This window comes from Papaver somniferum, chromosome 9 (assembly GCF_003573695.1).
Source record: "Papaver somniferum cultivar HN1 chromosome 9, ASM357369v1, whole genome shotgun sequence".
NCBI lineage: Eukaryota > Viridiplantae > Streptophyta > Magnoliopsida > Ranunculales > Papaveraceae > Papaver > Papaver somniferum.
The window spans coordinates 24,905,075-24,931,152 of NC_039366.1; the positions used below are offsets into that span (position 1 = coordinate 24,905,075).

General features: G+C 37.7%; 2 protein-coding genes across 2 annotated transcripts; both read right to left on the reverse strand.

Moving 5' to 3' along the window:
- Positions 1–2,194: 2,194 nt before the first annotated feature.
- LOC113311611 (crocetin glucosyltransferase 3-like) lies at positions 2,195–3,712 on the reverse strand. Its single transcript, XM_026560429.1, has one exon. The coding sequence runs from the start codon at positions 3,710–3,712 to the stop codon at positions 2,195–2,197; it is 1,518 nt and encodes a 505-aa protein (XP_026416214.1).
- A 13,853-nt stretch (positions 3,713–17,565) lies between these two features.
- LOC113310595 (zinc finger protein JACKDAW-like) lies at positions 17,566–20,817 on the reverse strand. The gene is made up of 3 exons (XM_026559321.1): positions 20,121–20,817; positions 19,632–20,028; positions 17,566–19,417 (listed from the first exon to the last, which is right to left on the reverse strand). The coding sequence occupies exons 1-3, from the start codon at positions 20,293–20,295 to the stop codon at positions 18,112–18,114; spliced, it is 1,878 nt and encodes a 625-aa protein (XP_026415106.1). The 5' UTR covers positions 20,296–20,817; the 3' UTR covers positions 17,566–18,111.
- Positions 20,818–26,078: the final 5,261 nt, after the last annotated feature.

Genomic DNA, 26,078 nt, shown 5'->3' on the forward strand with positions numbered 1-26,078 from the left:
TTTATGTACATTCAATTTGGTCTCCGGTTATTCTTCTTCTCCATGTTTTATTATGTTCTCTAGAGGTATGCAGTGGCCAAATCAGCAGAGATAGTTTCCTACGACATGGCCCAACAGTTAAGCGCAACAATTGCGCATTACTGAGAATGTAGCCTGGCAGATGGAGCTGCACATGCCGACGATGTAGTATCAACATGGCTGAGATAAGAAAGGCTACTTAGCACATGCAACAACTATGAGATAGTGTTGTATATCCTTATTCAGAGTTGGCCCAGCTCAAGGAAGGAATAAATGATGAATTGCAAGTCATGGGATGACTTTGGCATGGTTCTAAGCTTTGGCCAAGGCTTGGACTATGCGTATGCAACAATGGCGGCGCCAAACGCGCCATTGGTATCAATTGCTCAGGCAAAAGGAATGCAAGTGATGCATATGAAGTATGAAGTTGAACTAAGCAAGTCAAGACTCAGTTGGCATGATATTTGGATGTTGGCATCCAAATGAGCTGAGTGCGTAGCGGAATGAATAAAACGCAACCATTGTTGAATACTTAGCAGAAATGCAAGTTGGATGAAGCGTAATCATTGTCGAGCACTTGGCGTAGGCCAAAAGTGAGTGATGCACAATCATTGTCGAATATTGGCAGGGCTAAAGTTCAGTGACGCATAATGATTGTCGGACTTGAGTTCAAGCTGTCAGTTGCGAATGTGTGTGCATAACACGCATGCCAAAGTGAAGGAGCAAGTTAAAGACGGTTATAAAGTGGCTTTATAACCGAGTTTGGCATGACCTAACCGTTTGAGACAGGTGTGGCACCATTGTGCAAGCCAACACCAAAGCTAGCAGTTAAAAAAGTAAGTCTGGCGGTTAGGGAACTGCCCATGGACAGTTGGCTGTTCATGGGGCGTGCAAGAGAGTTGCATACGGATTAACCCTGGTTCTTGGGATTATAAATAGCCAGAGAACCCTTGCAAATGAAGTTGTTCAATAGTTCAAGTGTTGAGGAACCACATTGCAGTAGAGAGTGATTTATGCGTTAGGCTTAGAGAATAAGCTTGTAAGTCCATCGGTCGGACGAGTTTTGTATCTTCCCCTTAAGCTAATAAAAGTGAGTTTGTTGGCTTATGCATTTGGCTTTGGTATTCTGTTGATTCGATAATACTCCCCCAATTCTATGAAGCATAAACATGGCAGGAACCTCTTTGTAGTATAGGCTACATTGGTTGGTAGAGAAAATCTAAGTAAGTCTTTTGTTGCATACTCAAGATAGAGTTGGTTGTTTACATTGGTGCAAACTTGTAAGGCTGAAATACGAATGGGTGATAAGAGATCACTGAACCACTGTATTGTCATACCTTCTCGAAAAATTGTTTGGAGCATTTGGAGGTGTGACATTTCCCAAGATGTTTTATTAGGTTCCCTTCAAACTTTATATTTGGCGCCGGAAGCTCAGCGCATATTCAATAGATCTGACTAAATACCGCTCCTCTTAATTCTTTTTTTTGTTAAAATTTTTCTTTTTAAAATTAGAGCGTGTTAGTTTGTGACTTTGGCAACGGGCATATTGCGTTGGTTTGCGGTGCCAAGGTGACAAGGAGATCAATTTTTTGTTTTTGGATTCTTGGCTGCTAAATATGTTCGACTATTTCATATTTTTTTTTTTTGTTATAGAGTAAAATTAATAAAAATAAACAAAAAAACAAACGAACCGAAATAAAGAGAATTTTGAAGTTCAGAAAAAGTGTCAGATGAATGCAACATACCCCCAGGAACCCGAGCAAGCACCAGCCCAAGTAACAACTACAAAAGTGGGAAATAACTCATCGACCACCATTAATTCTAAAATGAAACTAGAGTTGTTGTAATTGTAAAGCATGACGATTTTGATTAAACTTATATGTATGTAACTCTTCTTGATTGTTGCAAGAAGATGTTAAACCAACTCATGGTGGATGCTGGATACAGGTTTAATTAGATGCAACTAACCCTAGAATTATTTCGTACACATTTTCCTTGATTAATAAATTGCCTCTCATGAGTTTCGCTCAATGAAAAGGTAAAATAAAATAAAATAAAATGGAGGAATGAACCAATATCTTCCTGCGCGAGATGTATATCCCTCTGGATACTGATATTTCTCCCATGCAAATCAAAACACAAATGAACCGTTCGGTCAACTAGCTAATATAACTAGTTAAATACCTCTAGAAATTACAGTCGCAAGAAAATCATCAACTGATCTAACAGAAGATCCTTTGGAATGATCATCACCTATATCTTCTCGCATTGCACCTCTAATTTTCTCTGCAATCACCATCGCCTTGTTCCTCATTTCTTCTCCTTTGTTACCATCCATTACGTCTTCAATTATTTTCTTCACGTCCTCGCTGAACACTTCCCCATCAACTCTAGCCAATTCCGTACAAACACCCATTTCCTCTTCCATCATCTTAGAATTATAACATTGTTCTCCCTCTAAAGGCCACCCAATTATAGGTACACCTTGACTCAAACTCTCTAACACTGAATTCCATCCGCAATGACTAAGAAAAGCACCTGTTGACTTATGGCATAGTATCTCCAGCTGGGGTGCCCATTTTTTCACTAACAACCCTTTTTGAGATTTTTTCATTCTCTCAAAAAATCCTTCCGGTAACCATTCCCATTTGAATTCAGATTCTATATCAAATTCACTTGGTGGTCTTAACACCCATATGAAGCATTTTCCGCTTTTCTCCAAACCCAAAGCTAATTCCCTCATTTTTGATGCTCTAATTGTGTTTTGAGAACCAAAAGAAATGTATACAACTGAAGATGGTTTTTTATGATTCAACCACTCTATACAATTCTCTGGAGACATCCCAAAGTTTTTTCCTGCCGTCCTTAAGTTTGAAACAGCACTCCCATTGCCTAGTAAAAATGGTGGAAGCAAAGGACCAATAGTCCAAACCGGTTTGGGATCCATATAACTTCTAAGAGTTTCCAAACCCAAAACTTCTATCTCTTCAACAGAGTTACACAGCATTCCATCTGATTTCAGTGACAGAGAAATCTGTTGCTGTAAGAATATAGCAAATGGGGTTTCTTTATCTGTTTCTCTTAGGTTAAGGGTAAGTTGAGAGATATGTAACCGACACGTATCTGGAAATTTAGGTAGGTGAAACTCTTCAATAAGATCATTGGAATCATCATTTTTACGATGTGGGAGATATAGATATATAGAGAAATACGCAGCAGTGCCGTACCCACCACAAGTAGTGAAAGAAAAATGAAGCGTACCGATACGTTTGGCGGTTTCATTAACCCAACCTAAGAAAACATCAGAGATAATACAACCAGGGACGCGTTTTTCAGTTCTAATGATTTCGGTTATAAGATTGTCGAAAGAAGGTTTTAAGGTTTCTGATGCGTGGAAGAGGCTTACGATTAGATGAGAAGGTAAAGAATCAGTGTTATCAGAATTAGGTGGTAACCCATGATCGGTACACGAGAAAGGAAGTTCAGCTAGAGAAATGTTTTTGTATGCGGTGCTGGTTTCTGAGGTTAAGGTTGAATGAAGGTATTTGATGTTGAGAGGAGTACTAACAAGGGTGATTCTAGTGTTGGGTTTTCTGTGAGAGATTAGCTTTGCTAAGGCTAAGAATGGGATGATATGACCTTGTGCCATGAATGGAAACATTATTATATGATCATCTTGTTGTTGTGTATTCATGGTTGGTTGTGTCAGTGTATATCAATATGATATGATCAAGTTCTCTTAATTTCGCAGAGAAATTTTTTTACGTTCAGAATTTTTTGGTGTGGGTTTGTATAAGAAAACTTGAGTGGTGGAGTAGATAGATATAGAGAACGACGCACACTTGTGATGGTTGTGGGTGGACTTGAGGTCGATTGTGTAACATAAATGCATTAAACATAGAACAGGGAAATGGTCCTAGATCGGGTGGTGATCAATGACAAGTACCTCAGGATCCCTGGCAATTATATTCCAGCTCCTATTTTTACCTATTCTGGAAAGTTCATTTTTGCCTATCCTGGGAAGCTAAATGTATAAGCTGAGCAAAATGAGTCGGTAATTTGTAATTTCTATGTAAGAGCAAGTCTTATGGCGGAAGAGTTCCATCTTCCATGCCACCTTAACATTTGGAACCGTGGATGGAAGTGCAAGTGTACTGGTGGAATAGTGAAAACGCTATTTTTAATAGCGCTAAAAAAACGCTATTAAGAATAGCGTTTTTTTCTCAGCCGCTAAATTCAACAAGTCATCCTAAATCTACGGATAAGAAAAAAACGTTATTCTTAATAGCGTTTAACGCTATTCTTATTGGCGTTTTCATGGATTCCACGAACCCTTTCACGAAATGGTGGAACCTTGCTTGGATTTTTTGTGGAAGACCCCAACTTGGAAGCCATTAGACTTGACATTTCATGATTTTTCCACACTTGGAATAGGTTGGATTCCACCATAAGACTTGCTCTAAGAAGCTGCAGGCCGCAGCAACATGCTATTGTCCAATTCGTAGGTTTATAGGAATTCTTATTGTTGATGCGCCTAGTTTTGTCTAACTAAATTGACTGCTCATTATTCATTGTGTTTCTTAACTTTTATCTTAATTTTGTGAACGGTTCGAGTTAAATGACAATCACTAGTACGAGTTTAACAAGCTTGGTGGCCGGCCTTCCTAACAGAAACACTACTAACATCTATAGCACTACTGACAACTTGCTAGTATTAGATAAATTCCTAACATGTATAGCACTACTGACAACTTGCTAGTATTAGATAAATTCCTACTAAAGGAAATACGTGCAAGGTGTAAACACCCATAAATTATCATAGAGTAATGTGGAGACTAATCCCAATACACAGTACAATTATCTGGAGAGCTCTATCTCTTTTTGGGAGGAATTTCTCCTTTTATAGGCAAAGTCTGACATGTAAGTGCCGTACACGTGTACTCCACTATCTTTCTTAATATTAGTAAGTCCTTTAATATTAGTCGTACACATGTACTATTACATCTGAGCTTATCTAGACACCCATTGGTTATCTTCTTCGGGACACCCTATCTTTGGGGCAGCTCACTTGCATAACACCATCGTCCGTAGTGATCCCGACTCTGGTAATGGTGACCCCGGCTCAAGTAAAGGTGACCCCGGCTCATGGTCACCCATGTTTACATTATCCCCCTGATTATTTTGTCAAGGCTTGTAGACTTGACAATCAGTCATACCTTGTATTCGGAATGCATATTTGGATTGTTGGTTTGGTATGTCTTCTTGTCTTTTTGAAGCCCCCTGTTGATCATGACTTCGGGCCTGGATTTATAGCAGCCGAAGCCCCCTATATGAGATCTTGATCTGGTCACTTGGTTTGAAGTCGCTTCGGGTTTTCATTTTGTGATGTGCTTCCATTTAGATGATGGCTTCGGTTTTACTCGTTATCATTCTTACGCTTTCTACTTGGCATCAACCCCCAGATTGGTGTCCCATCATGTAGCATTGGTATGATCCTAAGTGGTGTCGTTGGCGTTGGTTCCCACATCTCAACATTGAGTTGATAGTAAACAAAACAGTTGTTTCTTTTCCTTCTCTAAGTCCCAGTATAAATTCTTCTTTGCTTAGCCCCCAATATCTTCTCAAGATGATATATTATCGCTTTGTGGTTTGCTCTTGCATCAGTTGTCAATCATCATCCATTTCTTTACTCCAATCTTTAGTACTATTGGTAAAGTCCAGTTTTCATGATCTGCTCCATTGTATGATGGTTCCCCCGTGTTGCTGCATATGGTCTCCGAAGCTGTATTTATATTGATATTGGGGATGCAACATGTAGTAAGTTGTATTGATGTCGGTGAAAGTGAGACTGGTTGTCGAAGGTGGGGATGATATTAATACATTCACATATAATAACAATAATAAACTGGTTAGCTTTGTGTTTTCTTCCGATGCAGTCTCGTATGCTAGAGTCGCAAGCCCGAGGAAACAACAGAGGAAGTGGTCTTTCACTTGGTTTGTTCCTCATAATTGACTTCCTTATTTCTTCCCCCTCTCTTTTCTTTCGGACTCAGTAACTTATTTCATGCAATCGGTTGACCCTTCAAAATACCACGGATTTATCAATCAAAGACTTGTTGCATTTTAGCCTCTTATTGTGATGGATCCGTGATCGCCTTGCTCCGGAGATTTTGTACCTTTCTTGGCTGTTGTTCATGCTTCCAGTGGTATTAGACCATTTTGATGGCATCACCCAAGCTTTGGCATGTTCTTATACTGGCGAGGGGCGCGCTGTGGAGGCTGGCTTCTGTCATTCTTTTTCTTTAATACGAAAAAGAATAGTATTAAAGACCATTGATCGGTTCTTTTTCTCGATGGCGCAGTCGAGAAGCGTAGGAGCTTAGGTTATTTTCGGGAGGTGCTCCGCTTGCATCCTTGATGGTCTTGTTTCAGATTTTATTTTCTTGTTTCGGATGTAAGACTATGACTAATCATTTTATGTATTATTCTATTATTGATATTGTAGTTGTTTGGATTTCATGTTTCTTGCTGTGTTTTGTGGGTTTCCTCCCCCTTTTTTCTTTTGATTTCGGAAAGTTAGTCTTATGTAACAACGGGGATTACCGAGATAGGATAGTGTGTGATTGTCGAGTTCGTCCATGTCCGAGAGTGTGTAGGAAAATCTGATGATGGTGTGTTTGATAGGGTTCCCCCCTTTGATTAAGTTTTGGAAGATTAAGTTGTGTCCGAAATCACTATGCGTGAAAGAAAGGGGAGAGAAAGAGGATTCCTTTTATGAGTTTAGATTTTGTAGGGAAAACCCTCATTCGGCATATCCGGGGTTCAATCCCAGCGCCTTTGATGTAGAGTTTGTCCCGGATATGTGGTTGCATCAATTTAATTGACGAGTTATGGTGTGTTGGAGTAGAAGAAGACTTAGATTAATAGAAGCGGTATTGTGTTATTCAAAAACAAAGGGAGATGGTGGATGTTTCCCTTTCATTGGACATTTTAGGTAAGATTCATTCAAGCATGGAATTTCTTTAAGCAATGGATGTTATCGGATTTATATCCTTAATAGATGCTCATATCTTTTGTATGAGTGTAGTCTTGGTGTCTTGGTGTATGTAATCAGGTTTCAATCCTTCTCGGATTGAATTATGTAGAATAAGATTATGCGTTTTTTGATTGTGTTATGCCCTTTCATAAGGGGTAAGCATAAGATTATGCATTTGTTGATTGCGTTACGCCCTCTTAGAAGGGGTAAAGAATAAGATTATGCGTTTTTTGATTGCATTACACCCTTTCAGAAGAGGTAAAGAATAAGATTATACATTTTTTGATTGCATTACGCCCTTTCAGAAGGATAAAGAGATTAAGACTAGAGGATGAAGCCTTTTAAAGTGCCATGTCATGGTTTGATGTTTACTGAGTTAATTACTTCGTGAATAAAGAGATATGTGGACATGCCTTAGAAGTAATGCATCATTGTATGCTAGCAGACAAGCATCGTATATATTTCTTAGTGCTTAACTAGCTAATTCGTTGTATGGGTGCATCATATCAGCGCATATGGACGAATATTTGATGTTGCACAAGTCGTATACTTTTAAAAGAAACATGTGGATATGCTTAAAAAAATAAGACCAATAGTTGTAAGTCTGGAAAGTGAAGGAATGAGTAAATTATTACCGCCATGGGTTGTATGGGTGTTGAGGATACAAGCGTCGATGACAAAGGTGACGTTGTTTTGATACGTTCCAAAGGCGCTGGGAAGAGTGAACAGATATTGGGGTTTAGGGAGGTGAAGGCGCTGGTTAAGAAAACATTGAATATAGGTATCGATGGGAGCCCCGCCAGTGGAGGTGGATATGGAGGAGTTGAGAATAATGAAGACGCGGGGTGGAGAGGCGTGAAAGGTAATAGCCACTGATCGTTCTTGAGAACCAAAAGTAGAGCCCATGGTCGTAATTAACCATTGGATTTGCATCTTCCCTTCTCACAAAATATGCATCCACGGCAGCATCAGAGAACGGTAAGCTAGAAGGTCATCTCTTTGGAGTTTCGACAATCGCTTGATGTGCCAGTGTCAACTCCTCTTGGCTCCGGGTCTTCTCAGCTGAATTGAGACTAACTTTTGATCCGATGCTGATGAAGATTTCCTTCAATTATTCTTCATGATCTCATAGTTGAGAGTGGTGATGAAGACGCGGGAGAGGCTGAAGCGGAGCCGCTGTTTCATCTTAAAACTCATTATTAACTACTGAGTGAGAAAGGTAAATGGGTATGCTGATAGCATGAGGTGATAACCGTTGAGAATAGACGATAGCCGCCGGAAGTGGTGATGGTAGCGGTAAGAAATATGAAAGTCGCTGGTTGTAGGTCAAAAATTGCTGGATGTGGGTAGTGGTAGTTCCGTGGGTGATGGTTGTCAGCGTATGAATCAAAATCGAGCTGGCTGATTCTTGCTCCTGTGTTGCTCTGATACGATGTAGACTGAGCTTTGATTGTTCGTCCGGGGTTGATGCTCCGATTTGAACTGTTGTTGCTGCCCCGATGCAGCTTCGCCCATCATCTTTCATGAGCGATGGTTTGATGGTAGGTGCAGACTTTGAGTGTTGCTAGTTGTAATCGGGGTTTAGCCAGCCACAACTCTTCGAATCTTCTTTTCCGCAGGTTTATCCATGGAGACTCCCTTCCGGCAATTGAGTTCGCAACTATCGTATTGATAAAGATGTTGGAAAATTCTTCCTTTTAAGTACACAACTCCTTCGCCATTAACATAGGTTCCACCAGTGCCATGAAGTGAAGCTTTATCATAATTGTTGACGATTGAGCTTTCTTGTAAACTTCTTGTGAACATCACTGCCCCGGATCTTGTCTTCCCAATCAGGACTAAACGATGTCTACTAAAGCAACAAAAGGTGATAAATTAGCAGAACGATTTGGTGATTGCAAGTGATGATTTCAAATCAGAACTAATAATTTGCAAAACCCTAAGCAGATTTTATTTTGGAGCTTGTAACTGAAACAATCGATTAATGGTTACAATTTTATTGACAGATTGAGGAAGGATGAAACTTATCTTTATAATTGTTTTTGCTTATTGAATCTCCGGGGTTGGTGTTGATGTTGCTGTTGTTGACTTCGGCAATTGATAGTTGAGAGTAGTAGCGATTGCGGATGACGATGGTACTATATGATGCTTTCGGTGTTTTCTCGCCCGGGGATGTTATCAAATTGAAGTAGTAGCGTCTTGGGTGACAGTGGAGTGATGGTTGTCAGCGTATGATGGTTTTGGCTGTTGAGAACTCCGCTGACGGGGGAGTTGTTCTATAGGTTTAGGTGGATACGCTGGTGAGCGAGGAAGATACTGGTTAAGTTGATAACCGCTTAGAGTAGATGATAGACGTTGTCTGTAGGTGGTGGGTTGTGATGATATGTTTGCCAGGATTTGGTCGTTTCGTAGAGTTGTTGAGGATGGAGACTCTGAATGCAGAGTTGGGGAGATTGGATACGAATTGAGACTTCAGATGAAGCTGTGGATACATTGTTTGTTGTTATCGGGTTCCATGTTCTATGTCAACGATTGGAATAGGGAGTATGATGATGGCGGTGCTGTTTAGTTGGGGGAGTTTCGTGCTTGCCGATGACGAGTAGAGGAGAAGAAATGGGTATGATGATGCTTCTTAGGTTGAAAACATTTTGTGATATTTTGGGTATTTTGCGATCCGGGGACGCTATTGAATTAAAGATTGGGTATAAATGGGATAAGAAAATGGAAGCCGCAGCTGCTATTAACGTCGAAGACTTCGGATAAATGGAACCCGAAGCTATGATTTAGGTAGAAAGGTGTGGGCCGAAGCTACTATTTAGTTGAAGATCTGGGTAAAATAGAAAGGTCGATTGAGCATTTTAATGTTTTAGGTGATTTTGTTAGCCGAGGTTGCTGTCACATTGAAGATCTGAGAATGGGTAAGGGTTATTTGATGTAATATTTTTCCACCCGAGGTTGCTATCACCCTGGGTTGCCATTGCCCGAACCCATGATGATGATTTTGTACTGGTACCGAAGATTAGTCCCCAGTGAAGTCGCCAAATGTAAACACCCATAAATTATCATGGGGTAATGTGGAGACTAATCCCAATAAACATTACAATTATCTGGAGAGCTCTATCTCTTTCTGGGAGGAATTCCTCCTTTTATAGGCAAAGCCTGACATGTAAGTGCCGCACACGTGTACTCCACTATATTTCTTAGTAAGTCTCATAATATTATCTAGGCACCAACTGGTTATCTTCTTCGGGACACCCTATCTTTGGGGAAGCCCACTTGCATAACACCATCGTCCGTAGTGACCCCAACTCTGGTAATGATGACCCCGACTCAAGTAAAGGTGACCCCGGCTCATGGTCAAATTCCCATGTTTAGACAAGGAAACAAATAAGACTTTGCAGTTTGAGTTTTAGTTTAATTAAAATTCTAATACTGTTTAAGGGGAAACTAGAAGAAGACAAAGAATAGGAGAAAAGGCAAGAGTGAGATATCTTATTGATAGAGACGGTAGTATTACATATCATAGTGATCCTTTAATTTTTATATACAACCATACCAAAAAAATCCTAATTAACTAGTTGTGTCGAACATTCATGAATCGTAGGCCTTATAATACTCCCCATGTAAGGTCCAACAATAATGTTGCACGGATAGCTCTTCACATATATAGAGTGCTTGAATATGATTTTTGAAATGTTGTTTTCTTCTCGATGACCATTGTGTCTAAGTCTATTGCCTCATCAAAACCTCATCGGGAATACGAAGATGGACAAAACTCGAACTAAGAAAAAAAAGTACAAAATTAAGAACTTTTAACGGAGTTGAATTCGCATATGTTGCCTCGTTAAAACATTGAAAAGGGAAAACTCAGTGATATAAACCTTGACGAAAGGAAAAGAGTAAATTGCGATAAATCCAGAAGTATGCTTTTGCTGGAAACCCATATATAACATCCTTTCTATGTTTATGTTTCCCACATAAACGCAGTTTTAAATGAAGTTTTGTTGCTAAAATGACGGTTGCTAATGGAAACGAGTAATGTATAGGGTGCTTGGAGTTCGTGTGAAAATAATGATTGAAACATGTGTTATAGGTTTTTACGGTTTCATGTAACGGCCTTTTTCAGGATCCCTGGCAATTATATTCCATCTCCTATTTTTATCAATTCTGGAAAACTAATGTATAAGGTGCATGTTTGCAAAATGAGTCGATAATTTGTAATTTCTATGAGCTGCAGCAGCATACTAGTGTCCAGTTTGAAGGTTCATGGGATCTTTTATTGGTGACTCACCTAGTTTTGTCTTACTAAATTAAGAGCATCTCTAACAGGAGTTTCTCAAATTCTTATATTATTGGCCACCTAGGATTTTGCATTTTCTATAAAAACAAACTTTTCCAATGGGGATGTGAAGGAGGGTGTGGGGATGATATGGTGAGTGAGTTCTTAACACATCCTCTGGTTTCATAAGTTCTTATGGAGGATGTGATAAATCCTAGTCACATATCTTAACCAATCAAAATAAAATTAAGCCAACAAAAAATAAAAAATAAAAGTAAAGGAAATATTTCAACCAATTAGATAAATCTAAATGGATTACAAAACATCTAACATTGGAGATAAAAAAATTTCAAATTCCTAAATTATAGGAAATTTTTGAGTTTACATTTTAAAATGATGTCTACATGCACCATCCACGTAGGATACACACCACAATCCATTGGAGATGCTCTAATCTTAATTGTGTTGAGGTGTCCAGTTAAATGACAATCATAAGTACGAGTTTAAAGTTTAAGTAGCCTTTTCGGAGCATGTGAGCATCAAATGACCAGAGTTCGAAACTCAATAAATGAAAAAACAAATTATCGATCATAAAAACAGTTACACAAGATTTGGTAAAATTGTTTGTTCAATTTTGGTACCATCGAGCCTAAACTGATGAACCTTGTTTTAGGGCATACGGGAAAAAAATTAGGGCATGCAGATTTATTTTCCCAACTAAGGTGTGTTTATAAGGGGCCTCTAATGGGTATACAATGGCTTATGTACCCTTAGATGGTTTATATTACTAAATTTTCCTTATCCTTAATTTGAAAACAAAAAATCAAAATCATTTTTAAACTTAAACATCTTCTCTTCTTCTCTACCCGATCCCCACTTGCGAAACCATCGACAACAATTTGATCTTGAAAATTTGTTAGACCGCTTTAAAAGACTTATGTTTATCAATGTAAACAACTTCTGGATCCCATAGAATCAAATATGCAAAAAGTAATATAAAGATTAGAACCAAAATAAAAGTCTTCAATATTCAATTTCAATCTTCAAAGTAACTGCTGACAACAACTTGATTTCATTATTGATCAACACACACAGAATGGAGTCTATTTTTGTTGATTGATGAATAGATCTAGATCTTGTTATAATGTCATTATTTAGTACAAGTTGTTGGTAGTAGTATATATCTTAATAATAGGTGTGTTTATCAATTGTAAACGGTTGGTTAGATACAACCACCTGGGCTATTGTTAGCCTTTGGATGTAGGAATAGAAACCTAATATTAAAAGCAGGAATTTGTAATAGAAAAAAATATCAAATTATTAATCAACATAATTGTTTACCGATTTCAGGCTAGTTCTTTGATCTAAAAAAGCTCTGGTTCTCTGAATCGGGGAGGTTAGTTTGCTTATTGATATTCAATATTAGTATAGTACAATCTGTTCTAGTCAATCCTCAAAAAAAATTGAGTGGCCTTATATCTGAAGAGAATGACCATAACATAAACAAGTTTGATCAATATATCTAGGATAACTATACAGTTAGTTTTGAATCAAATAAATAACTAATGAAACTAAAAAACAATATGAAGTTTCCCACCGACAGTACTACTAAAGGCTTCTTGATCCGAAGAAGACTTTAAACTAAGAAAACACAAGATGTTTCACCTAATTAGATTACTCTCATCTTTTAACAAATTGGCTTCTCGCACGATCAATCAATATGTGTGTTCAAGGGATGAGTTTGTAAGAATACAAGACTCCATTATTTATAGTATTATGACCGAGGCATGTTTTAGAACAAAGATCTACCAATTTCGAAAATTCTTAAAATATGCAATAAGTGTTTATTTATGAAATTATCAAATACCAATTGTATTCCAAATATGAAACCGATATCTCTCACAGATGAAAACTAATTTTAGCTAACAAATATCCATGTACTTTACTAATATAACGACTAGAGATAGGCAAACCTCTGAGACTTAGTAAGCATATTATTCGATAACAACATAGGTATTGAAAACGGTTAAAAGATCCTTTGTTGAGTATTAAAGAAACATATTTGCACAATAAGATATTAGAGTTTAGCACATGTTTAATTCACTATGTTGACACTTATGAACATTCCATATACATCTCGATGTCTTCAGAAACCTAAATATAATAGACATATCAATAATATAGAAACAAAACATACATTTTCAGGATCGGTTCTGACTTAGAATCGGTCCTAAGATCGATCTTTTCCGCAAGGGATCAGTCCTGGGATCGATATTGAATCCAATTTTTACTACGAAACAAGTTTTTCATGTCTACTTCCATAAACAATGGTTATGAAATTGCTTTCAAGCGTAATTCCAAGGTTCGGATTCTTCCGGAAGTTCAGCACAGTAAATAATGACGACTCACCAATTAGTGCAATGTCGAGAACACGAAGTTCATAGATAAACTATACTTCGTAACTCCATCTACTTGAGCTGTAGAAACAACTAGTTTTTCATTCCTTATTGATACTCTGATCATAGTATAATCACCCAATCAACAATACTTTATAAACAAACCTAACTTTGGTTGTTATATATTCAATGAACATAGACTTCATAAAACAACTGATATAAATGGAACAAGTCAAATCTATAGTTACTAACCTAGCACTGAAGGATTATGTCTTCTTTGTCTTCGATACTCAGGTCTTCATGAGTAACCAGAGCAAGTCTCAATATTTTTATGTTCCTAGTACAACCTAACGAAGTTGATCTTCCTTAAGCGACACCGAGTTTTGGAACTAAATTTGACAACCAAACATGACAAACCAGTGCTTGGTGAGTTCAGTCAACCAATGCTCAAACAAAACTCTTTAGTGTAATCATAGATAGACTCAATCGTTGAGTTCGTTGAGCCAACTCCCTTGTATAATTAAAAGGAAGAAAAGTAGAACACATATGTTTCTTAAGCCTTTCCAACCAATCAATCTTCGTTTTACCTTTCCTTTGGCGCTGAGATTCCAATTGTTTCCACAATGATGAGGCGGTTTCGCGAAACCTCGGTGCTAATAATGGGACCTTTCAATTTTTTGGATTCCTTTGAAACTCTATATTTTCTTCTATAATACAAAGTCCATCAATCAATTCATCTGGTTGTGAACTACCATTAAAGTCAAGAATCTCAACTCAATCCATATTCCTAATTCAGAGAATTATGTAATTGGTATACAATATGTTGACTACCCGCTACTTTACCAGCAAAGAAATTATAGATGTCTTCCTCATCATCCTCTTCATCCACTCGTCGATTCACATGTTTGTTGGGCTCATGTTGTTCCTACATAACAACCAATTGATGGATGAGCACTTCAACCTGTTGTTCAAGTTTCATAGTTCTTACAGTGGCATCACCTCCTCCTTGTGGAGATTAGCACGAGCATCCATCCGACGTCCTTTTCTTCCTCGAACCATGGACGTGATTAGTTTCTAGCGGTAAAACTGATACAGGCTTATGGATGTAAGATATAAACTGAACACGAAACTCTGTGAGTTTTCAACCTTTTCTTCTTATTAGTTCTACTGGTGTATAAATTATTCAATAAACACTTAAATAGAACTCTGAGACTTGGAAGCTTAGAAAATATAAATCTAAAAAAATATAAGCGTTATCTAGATGCTAATAGCTCAAAAACTCGAAAATCCATAAAAAACCAAAACTACCAGACTTCTCCTGGATAAAAATTCTAATCGTGTAGTTTTACCATTATTGGGTCTTGGGCTTCCAAATAGGCCAAGGCCTGTTCTTCTATTTCACCTTTGCCCGATAGTGCGCAAGTAAAAATTAGCTGTTTTGTATGATAATACGAGATTAAATTTCTCAATCTGACCTAGTTCTACTGAATTTAGTTCTTAAAAGCTAAGCCAACAAGACATCGTAGCTAATTTTATGTTCTAGGTGCAGTGAAATTGTATCCTACTCGGGTACTGCTCTTCCAAATTGCACACTAGTAATTAAGTTTCTTTTGCACTCAATAGAGACACCGGAGGCAAACCCAGTGCGACTAGAATTTTTAAATAGCAACATTCCGTGCTCGATGACTAGCTTAGGTCACTTAAATTTTCATTGAAAAGCTAATAAGCAATTCAATCCATTAGGAAGTCGATCACGCAATTTGATCATATTCTTAACAAATCGTACATAGGCGATGGCCTTTTTGGATCGACTTACTTGTTGTGTTTAAGTTATAAAGCCCAGGTATATTGCTGCAAAAATCATACGGGCCCAGCTGTCGCATGATCATTTTTCATACCGGTAGCTTATCTCTAGCAAGGGAAGCATCCAACTGGATGCTAGTTTGCGTTTTAACTTACCTTTTACTTGTGGTTAATCGATTAACTGGTCTTATCATTTCCTAATTTAAAAATCGATAGTTGAAATTAAAGTTAAAAGATAATACACTTCCTATTATGATAAAAATTACCATGGTCTAAAAAAATTAGTTTGTCAGGCTAACGGATACAGTACCCAAATTGATTCAAGTTGGGTAAAACGTCATCCTAAATGGGGGATTAGCTCCTATGCCGGTAAGCCAACCACTCAAACTATCAACGGATGATCTTGATTTGCGCCTAATCACAGGGCGCCCAAAGTAAACTTTTCTCTCTAGTAATGTCTTGAGAAACCTCTCTTGATTCAACCTTTTTGGCAAAGGTTTTTGTATCTTGAATCTTGAACCAAGGCACCATATGGGTTTTCATTTGAAGTCCAAATTAGTTTGTACATAATAAGCCAAACTTAAGATTCAAAAGTAAACCTTCAACGAGAAGAAAGAATTTTAAGTTTGGCATACATACTATTGGGAGAAAGTTTGGTTTGGTCTTTTTGGAAGGATGTTATCACTTCAAATTTGGAGCAAGACATTTAGTTGATTATGTGCAGGACGACACCATTACCGATTTGGAAGTGTCGGATTAATCTCGAGTTGTTTCGAATCTTGCAAGAGCTGGTCTGTCTCTAACATGCATGTTTCCTTCCTAGTTACTAGACAAGTTTTTGGATATTTTTTAAAGTAAAACCGAGCCAAAATATAATAGTACTAGTATTTTTTTTAAAGCAAAGTGACTTTTTGGGTTCAAAGTGCATTTTGTTTCCCTTAATCTCAAAGTAAGGTCATAATAATAGTTAATTATTACTAAGCGCGACATATGAAAAACCTAAGTAGTATAAGATACACTTTTCCATGATCATCATTGATACACGAGAGACATTCTAATATTATTTTCTTGTTAGTTCCTGTACCAAAATATTTGGTGCACTATTAACCATTTTTGTTCTTTGTCTTTTGTAATAGATATTCATTCATGCTCATTTTGAATCAAAATCGACTCAAAAGTTGGTTTTCCTTTCTAATCGAAGTCTTGACAAAAGATTGCTTTCCTTGCCATCTTTGGCGACAACATATGATTTTCTAACCCTTTGTTAACCGTAATCTGACTTCTAAGTTTCCTTGGGTACCTTTCCATGGTCATACCATAAAAGTGTATCTAAAATCAGTTGGCTGGAAATGGTTATTCGGAACAACTTATAGCCGTTGTAAGCAGTGGTCGATACATTTATAGACTTGCCGGAGATTTACTAAATGAATAATTCACGAAAAGGTGAAGAGCTCAAACGTAACTCTGGATGAAAATAATTCACGTACAAAATTATAGATGTCTCTCTAGTAGAAATATAAATAGAATATATCGGTGCATTTTATATTCATTGGTTTTTTTTTTCACACGGTTTAGCAGCAGCCGAAGAGATCTTCTCAAAGTACTTAGGGAAAAATGTCTTGGAGATTGACCAAATATTTTCCGAGGAGAGAAACTCTAATGAACCATTGAAACGAGTTAAGCTCCATGTGTGTATACCATTCCTATAATTTATGCATTTAGCCATTTACGCACCTTTAACTAATCACATTTTGAGGTTCAGATCTCGGTTTCCCGCTACTCAGGCAAGATAGAGTAATCAAAAGTCAAACAAACTAAATTTTAAGTTTCAACTTTCAACCAAAGAAACAAAACCTCAAAATACGTTACAAAGTGGAGTAAGTACACTACTGAGTAGTGCTACTGCAAGCTAGCTATTTGGTCAGCTTTTTTCATGGAAGCAGATTTTCAAGGCGTTTTCATCTGAAAATCTCTCTACTCAGCCGAACTAACTCAATAAAGTGCACCATTCTTTAAACCCAAAAAAGAACCCCTAAACAAAGCAATAGTCAACACAAAAGTAGATAGTGCGGAACACAATTTATTACAAAAACAGAAAAAGAGTAAAATATTACAAGAAAAGGAAAAAAAGTTGAAACTTGGAATTGGAAAGGCAAAATAAAACTTGTTCAAAAAGTAGAAACTTGACCAGTACCGGAAATGGTCAACGAAATTCTTGGTTTTTCCAAAACTAGCATCATTCATTCTTCCATTTCAAAGTCATCTCCCTGTTACTTTCCTCTAGACTGCTATAGAATCTGGCTAGAGAGAGAAAACACTCTTGCATGACTCCAATGTCTTCCACCCGTGGGGGTTGGGGAAATTTCCAGGCTGCTTCTCTGTGATGATGATGATGATAAACTAACTTGTCTGGACATGCAGAGTGTGATATCATTAACCAGCTGAGTTAACTCATCCTTTTGCTTCCACTCATCATCCTTATCAACCAGAGTCAAAAACTGGGTTTTGTTTGAGCTTCATCATGATCCATATACGATTATATGCAATATACTAGTATAATAATGGATGATGATGAGTAGTTAACGATTGTAATGGTTGAAATCCAGACCAGAACCAATAGAAGCAAATTTAGCTAACTCGTGTTGCAAGAATTGATGATGACGACCATCATCGTCTTCTTCTTCACCTGCTCCAACACCAAGGAAATCACGAGTTAAACTATGGTCATCGTCAACTTGCTGCTGATGAAACTGCTGCTTGTTCATTTGTTTTGATCCATTTGTTACTGCTTCTGCTGCTGACATTAAACGGTCGAGATTGTTCGATGCTTCATTCGATAATCCCATCACTCCTTGATGATGACTGTCGTTATTATTATTAATAATAGCTGCATGAACAGTTGATGTTGTTGGACCCATCGATGATATCGAGTTCATCATTAAACTGTTTAAGCTCTGACCATCATCATGAGATTGTTGCTGCTGTTGAGGATGATGCTGTTTTTGTTGTTGTTGCTGCTGATGCTGTTGTTGTTGCTGCTGCTGCTGTTGTTGCCTCATGAATAATTGATGGAATTCGTTTCTGCTTTGTGACGACGATGAATGAGTATTGTTATTGAAACTGTTCGTATTATCAGAAGAAGGAGATAAGGAAGTATTACTGCTCATAACTCCTCCATACCCTGCATTGAAATTAGGGTTACTTCTTGTTGCACCTATTGTTGCTGCTTTCTGCAAAAGTGCTGTAGCTGACATATTCATCGATGAATTCTGTTGCTGATTTGAATACAAAGAAGCTAAACTACTTTCCACAGCCATTTGTTCTTTGTTATTACCACCTTCTTCTTTTAATCCACTCGGTGACGACGTAGTCAACGAGGATTTTTCACCCCATTGAGACTGATTATTCATACCACCACCGTAATCAACAATTGGCGATGAACCGAAAAAATTTGTCGATGCCATTTGAACTAATTCAGGTAAACCAGCTGAGTTGGTACTCAAGAAAGCAGCAGCATTATTAGAATTACCATGATCAATAGAGTTAAGCTGATGATGATGATGATGTTGTAAACTTGCTTGATCAAGCCATAATGGTAATCTAGGCTTATTTTGTCTATCCATATCGGTTTCTCCACCAGAAAAATCAGGCCGAAAGATTGAATTAAACTGCGAAGGGTTCAATCTAGAATAATCTTGTCCTCCTCCTCCTCCTCCCCGGTTTTCAAATCCAAGTGGTAGATGATGATTCATACGTTGAGAATTCCCGAGTGTGTCATTCATTGAATCCGATCTAAAGCTTAAGTTCGTCGGCACTGATGTAATTCTTGCACTCTCTTCTGCTAATGCATCACAGAAAGCTCTATGTGTGATGAAACTATCCTTCCTGTAATCAAAACCAAAATCAAAGAATCCATTTTTAAAATCTAACATGTTTTTTTTTGCTCATACAACTATTTCTATCAAACAATAAATAAACTAAGTGTTGTTGCATTAAATTACAGAACCAAATCTGTATCAAACCTATGAGCATTTAATGAATTATTCTTCCTTAAAACCCAAAAAAAAAAAAAAAAAAAAAAACATGAATTTGAATATACCTTGAGAAAAGTGTACCACAATCACATTTGTATTCTCTAGTCCCACAGGTTTTAGAATGAGCTTTCCAATCAGATTGAACAGCATATTTCTTTGAACATTTCTCACATTTCCATTTCTTCTCACCATGTTTCCTACTGAAATGTTTCTTGATTCCTGTTAGATCTCCAAGTGCTCTTGATGGATCATGATGTACACAGCTTTTCTCTGGACATATATAAACCTTCTTCTTAACTTCTTTGTTTGATCTTTGTTTTAACTTCCATGGTAAATTATGACCTCTTCTATGTAGTTGCAAATTCTGATCTCTTTGGAATCCTTTGTTGCATATCTCACATAAGAATCTGTTTGTTGCCATTAAACTCTTTGGTGATAACGCTATTACTTCTGCATCTGGATCTGTTTTCCATAAAACAAAACCAAATTAATACCAAAACAAACTAAGAAAAATTCAAGTACACAACCAAAGAACTAGTTATAAAATTTATTACCAGGTGTACCAGGAAGATTTCTTTTTCTTTTAGCTGCACCTGAACCTTGATTAGTAGCAGTTGTAGTAGAAGATGCTAAATTAAGGTTTGAATTATTATTTGGTAGTTCTTGAGCAAACCCTCTAGTTGTACTTGAAGGATTCATTGAGAATCCATCTCCAGACATCATTTGCATGATTGACAAAACCTCTTTTCTTACACTAAGTGAGTTTGGTATTTTATACCACCTTTTGAAGATTATTCAACAAAGAAGAAGAAAGAAGAACACAAAGATGAAAAGATTTTGTTGTAGTACTAGTTTTGGACTATATAAACCAAAAAAGAATTACAAAGACAAAAACTTTTTAGCAGTATAGAAGCTAAGAACCAAACCACAAACAGATAAATCTGAATTACTTACTGAAAAACAATTTGATTTTTCAAGACTCTTCTTAAGAATCAAACAACAACAACCAACCCAATAACTTCTGCACACTGACTCTAGAACTTGAACTCTTCTTACAGATCTCTCTCTACACACAAGAAAACAAGCTAAGCCCCTTGTCTTCAAAAAGAAACTAAAAAGAATATAACATACTCCTTCTCCTCCTCAACCTTCACTTTCTCTACAACTTTCTTATCCTCTTCTCTTCTTCTCTGAGTCGGCTGAATCAGCTCCTCCTCTTATTATTAGCCAGCCACACACTACTACACAGTCTATAATACTCCTTTAGATTGGACCACTCTCTCTCTCTTTCTCTGGAAAATGTAGATTTCACTACTATTGGGTATATATGTTTCACTTTTAGGGTTCTTGTTAAATTTTCAAAACTACTGATTCGAGTAAAAAATAGCTAAAAATAAAAGATGGATTCTGTTTTGCAGTTCAAAAAAAGTCTATTGTCTTTTTTCCTCTTCTCATCTTTAGTTATACCCTCACCTTTTGAATGATTAACACATAATTGGCCTTTTTCCACTTTCTAACTTTCTTCTTCTTACTTTCAAATCAGATATATTTTGGGGTTTGAAGTTTTTTGGAATAGGCCTTAATTTAGTAGGACTAGTAGTAGGACTTAGGGGCATAGCCACACAGGCATAGAGCATGCACTCACATAAAAAAGAGAAAATGGGAGGGGGGGCATGAGGAGGGGCATGGACTGATAGGTCTCTCATCTCATGGACACGATACTCAAGACAGGGTTTTACGGTAGTCCGTGAATACTTGTCTGACCATTAGGAAATTGGGACCCGCCATTATACTGTCACCCTCTGCTGCTGTGGGTCCCACCTGATCGCGACATGTGTCGACGCACAAGGCTGGTCTTTTTTTTTTTCTTCTGAAACGTCCGATTTTAATGATGATGATAGATGATGTGATGAACTGATGATGATGATCTGGAACTGAATGAATGTGGGGCCCGTTCTTTGAAATCGTTATGATTCCTTTTTTTTTTTAGATCATTGTGTGTGAAGTTCTTGTTGTGGAGATAAAGTTACAGGATGTGTGTGAGTCAGTGAGTAAAGATTGAGATTGGGAATAAGATTATTGACGAAAAGATTGGCCACCGTGAATGTTAGGGTACGTACATTTAGGGTTCGTTGACAGTGTTGGACTGGAGCCAGGACGTGTGTGTGTTATGGTTATAGTTCTTTTACCAGATAAGATTCCGGTGACTAGTACCCAATTGAGTTCTCATTTGCAAAACTCAGGCATTGTCTTGGATTATGATCTAGAGACACCTGCAGTCTCTGGTCAGTTTCTACCTTGTTCCTAGATATGTTTGGTTTGAATGAGCGGCCGAGTTACTACCTGCTTGTTATTTAAAAATTTACTTAGAAAATTATCCCAGTGAATGGCACCTATATAGACTTAAAAACGATAAATCCTTTTGAAAATGATGAATCACACAAAATAATGTGCATCCGATAAGTAATTCAGATTACACAGGATCATTTCAGGCCGAGTTGGGCAAACATTACACAAGAGCGACCTGCATCAAATCGCCACATATACACCTTTACATCTAGGATTCTAGTCCACAGCTCCCAAATAATATGACATTTGTATGTTGCTCAGTCCAAACATCTTTTGAATTTTTGTATCTGCTGTCGAGGATAATAGTCCCACACTGTTAATATCCCTTTAATATAATATTGAAGGGCCACTCCACTCATTGTCAATTGGTTTTGAGTTGGATGCCCGTATTCTAACATGATATCAGAGCAGGATATTTGTGTCGAGTCATTTGAACACATCTTTAGTCCGCGTCATCTGATTTATTATCCACGTGTTAGACCCAAAGAGACTACACGTGACGGGGCGTGTTGAGATTATTAGTCCCACATTGTCTGGGCAGTTTAAAATCCTTAAGGGCCTCTCCACTCATTGCCAATGGGTTTTGAGTTGGATGCTTGTATTCTAACATGGTATCAGAGCAGGCTATCTGTGATTGACCGCGCCTTTACTCCGCGTCACCCGATTTATAGTCCACGTGTTAGACCCAACGGGACTACATGTGAAGGGGCGGGTTGAGATTATTAGTCCTGCACTGTGTGGTCATCTAAGATCCTGCAGTTTATAACTTTATGGTCCACTCCACTCATCGCCAATTAGTTTTGAGTTGGATGCCCGCAGACTTTAATTTGGTATCAGAGCTAGGCCCGTGAGTGAGTAGGCCCAACGGTCACCACACAACGTAGATCCACGTGTTAGACACAACGAGGCTACACGTGAGGGGGCGTGTGAAGGATAATAGTCCCACATTGTTAATATTCCTTTAATATAATATGGAAGGGACACTCCACTCATTGCCAATTGGTTTTGAGTTGGATGCCCCTGAGCAGGCTATTTGTGACGAGTCATTTGACCGCACCTTTACTCCGCGTCATCCGATTTATTGTCCACGTGTTAGACCCAACGAGGCTACACGTTAGGGGTCGTGTTGAGATTATTAGTCCCACATTGTCTGGGCAGTTTAAAATCCTGCGGTTTATAATCCATTGGTCCTCTCCACTCATTTCCAATTGGTTTTGAGTTGGATGCCCGCAGACTTTAATATGTTATCAGAGCTAGGCCCTTGTGCGAGTAGGCCCAACGGTCACCACACAACGTAGGTCCACGTGTTAGACCCAACGAGGCTACACGTGTGGGGGCGTGTGAAGGATAATAGTCCCACACTGTTAATGTCTCCTTAATAAACCTAAAATATAATATTGAAGGGCCACTCCACTCATTGTCAATTGGTTTTGAGTTGGAATCCCAAAAATCTTACATCTGCATTTCAAATTATCCACCAAGGCAAAAACCAAAGCTAACATTACGAGTATTTTTTTTGATTATTTTTTCAATAAAAAAAAAATCACGGATGAATATATAAAAAAGAAAAAAACACAATAAGTCACGCGACAAAAACACAAAATCCTAACTTTAAATATGAGAGTTAAACATCCTTGAGTTATCTCCGAATTAACTAAGGCTTCAATCCTTAGAGCAGTTCCTATGGAATGAACAAACCATCAAGTTTGTTCATTTTGCTCTCACTATGGACTCAACAAACATGAAAAATGGATGTTCAAAACCAACAAATTTATTGGTTTGTTCATTGAGTTGGAGGATGTATCGAGCGTTTGATGATAGGTCGGGCGAGCTTGCCTCAAACGCTGACGCCCTTCTTTCCAGCGCGCGTTCTTTACTAAATCGCCAGAGCTTATCCTTCCAACGCCGTGTTTTTCATAGAAGCGCCAACTGCTGAATCTGGACGGCTGAAAACTCTTGTGATCTAACGATTATAATTTTTGAGTTCTATAAATACTCCTCATTTCAACTCCAAATTCACATTCACTCATCTAGTCTTCTTTACTCTTCTCTGAGCTTAAAAAAATTCTTCAACTTCAACAAAATTTTCAACTTCTTAAACATGTCTCGTCCCTTGTTAGTTCGGCGCGCTCCGTATACTAAAGAAGAAGATGAATCTATTTGCAGAAACTATGTTTTTTTTATTTACTCAGCTTGCTTCAGCAAACTATCCATGGGTGCATTTCTGGGCGGTTATTCACGACTTGTTCTGCAGTGACACCCGTAATCCGAGTAGTCGTGTTATATGCGACATAGAAAATCGATTTCGTACAATTAAGAAAGAAGTAAGTGAGTTTGTAGCTTTAACCATACAAGCCAATCGATATAGACTGAGAGGTGAAACTGATGCTCAGATGGTAACAAGATCTACGCCTGAATGGCGAAAATGGAAAAATGTGGCTTTTCCTTTCGAAAAATATTGCGAAATCCTTAAGGTGTTGAACAGTTTCAACTCTTTCTTTGAAGCTAATGTAGTCCGTCGTAATTCAGTGTAGATAATGTAAAACACTTAATTTTAAAGCTAATGTAGTCCGCCGTAATTCAGTGAAGCTAATGTAAAACACTTAATTTTAAACATATGTGATTTTATTTAATTAAGATCGTCGTACTTTTAAAACTAAAATTACATACGTAGGAGAATTAAAAATTACGATCTTTCTAACGTCGATCGTCTCTAGCTCCCCCATTGTTATTTTCTTGGAGTCCAGAATTCTCCAAAACCTGGGGATAGACCTGGGACATTCCCACTTGCCAACATATTAAATAAATTTCCATTTGTTGATAAACCTAGGGATAGACCTGATTGACCAACATTTCCTTTCAATCGTTTATAACCTTGAGGTATTCCTGAATCTATAAACGATGGGAAAAGCGTCTCCCATTTACTATTTGATATTCATTCATTTGGTTGAACGGTGACGGCTCTCCTGTTCCACTTGGGATCCCACAAATGAAATATAAATCAAGGGGAGTAATTCCTATTACAAGTATGATATCAACTATGATTAATTCTTTTGATTATTTAATAATTATTTAAAAAATATGATTTAAGTTAAGTTAAACAAGCTTATCAATTTTAAAATCATTGAAATGGAATGTGTGTGTCGTCTTCCACCACCTTTCTACCACTATCATCGGAATTTTGTTGTTGTGTCTTCTAGGCTTCACATTATAAAGCGCACGCCAAGGATATCTGTCAATCCTTTCTCGTACTTGAGGGGATAAAACGTCATAAATAGCCTTTAAGTCTGAAATCCACCTCTCATATAAAAAAACTTTCATACCGATCTTGATGCCCCGACACATGATCTTGGGCTAATGATGGACCAACAACGACACTCGGCGCAGCGAATTCTGCTTCCCGATTTTGAGAAAAGTATACACCTGTGGCAGGCCGCGGTGCCGATTCATTTCTTCGATCTCTTTTCTTCTTTACACTATGGACCTCTTTTCTTAAAAAACCGCTCATATTGTATCAAATTTTTTGAGTTAGAAGAGTTTTTAGAAGAAGGAAGTAGTAGTGGTGTGTCAGAAATGAAGTGAGTTTATCCAATTTATAGGTTTTGAAAATATAGACGTTGGAATTATGGCCGCTGGAGATATGAACGTTGGAGATTTTGTATCTCGCGCCCGCGTTGATAGGACAAACACGCATTTATAGGTCCAACGCCAGAGTTTGTCTTTCTAACGCCCGAGTTTGTCAGTTCAACGTTCACGCTTTTTCTTTAAAATCCAGCGTTTATCTCAAGCACGCGCGCTTAGCTATTTAACACTCAGTACTTTACCATAGTGAAAAAATCAGTTTGGCCATCCACCTGGCTCAACAAAAAAATGGTTTTGACCGTTTTCATATAGGAATTGCCCTTAGCGAGCTATGTTTGCTCTTTCTCTTCTTCTTTTTTCTCAATCAGTCAATTTAGTGTCTCGGTACATGATTTGGAAATAGCGTGTCAAATATCAAATTGCCTCTTATGTATCCTCATGGACGGTTGGACCACTAACATGACATAGTTGATTGTCACAAACTTGCGGAAAGACTGTCATCCATCGTAGAATTTAGTCGGTTCCTTATTTTGGACTGAAAATTCTACAATTGGCTTATTAGTGTTACTTTTTTATCTCTA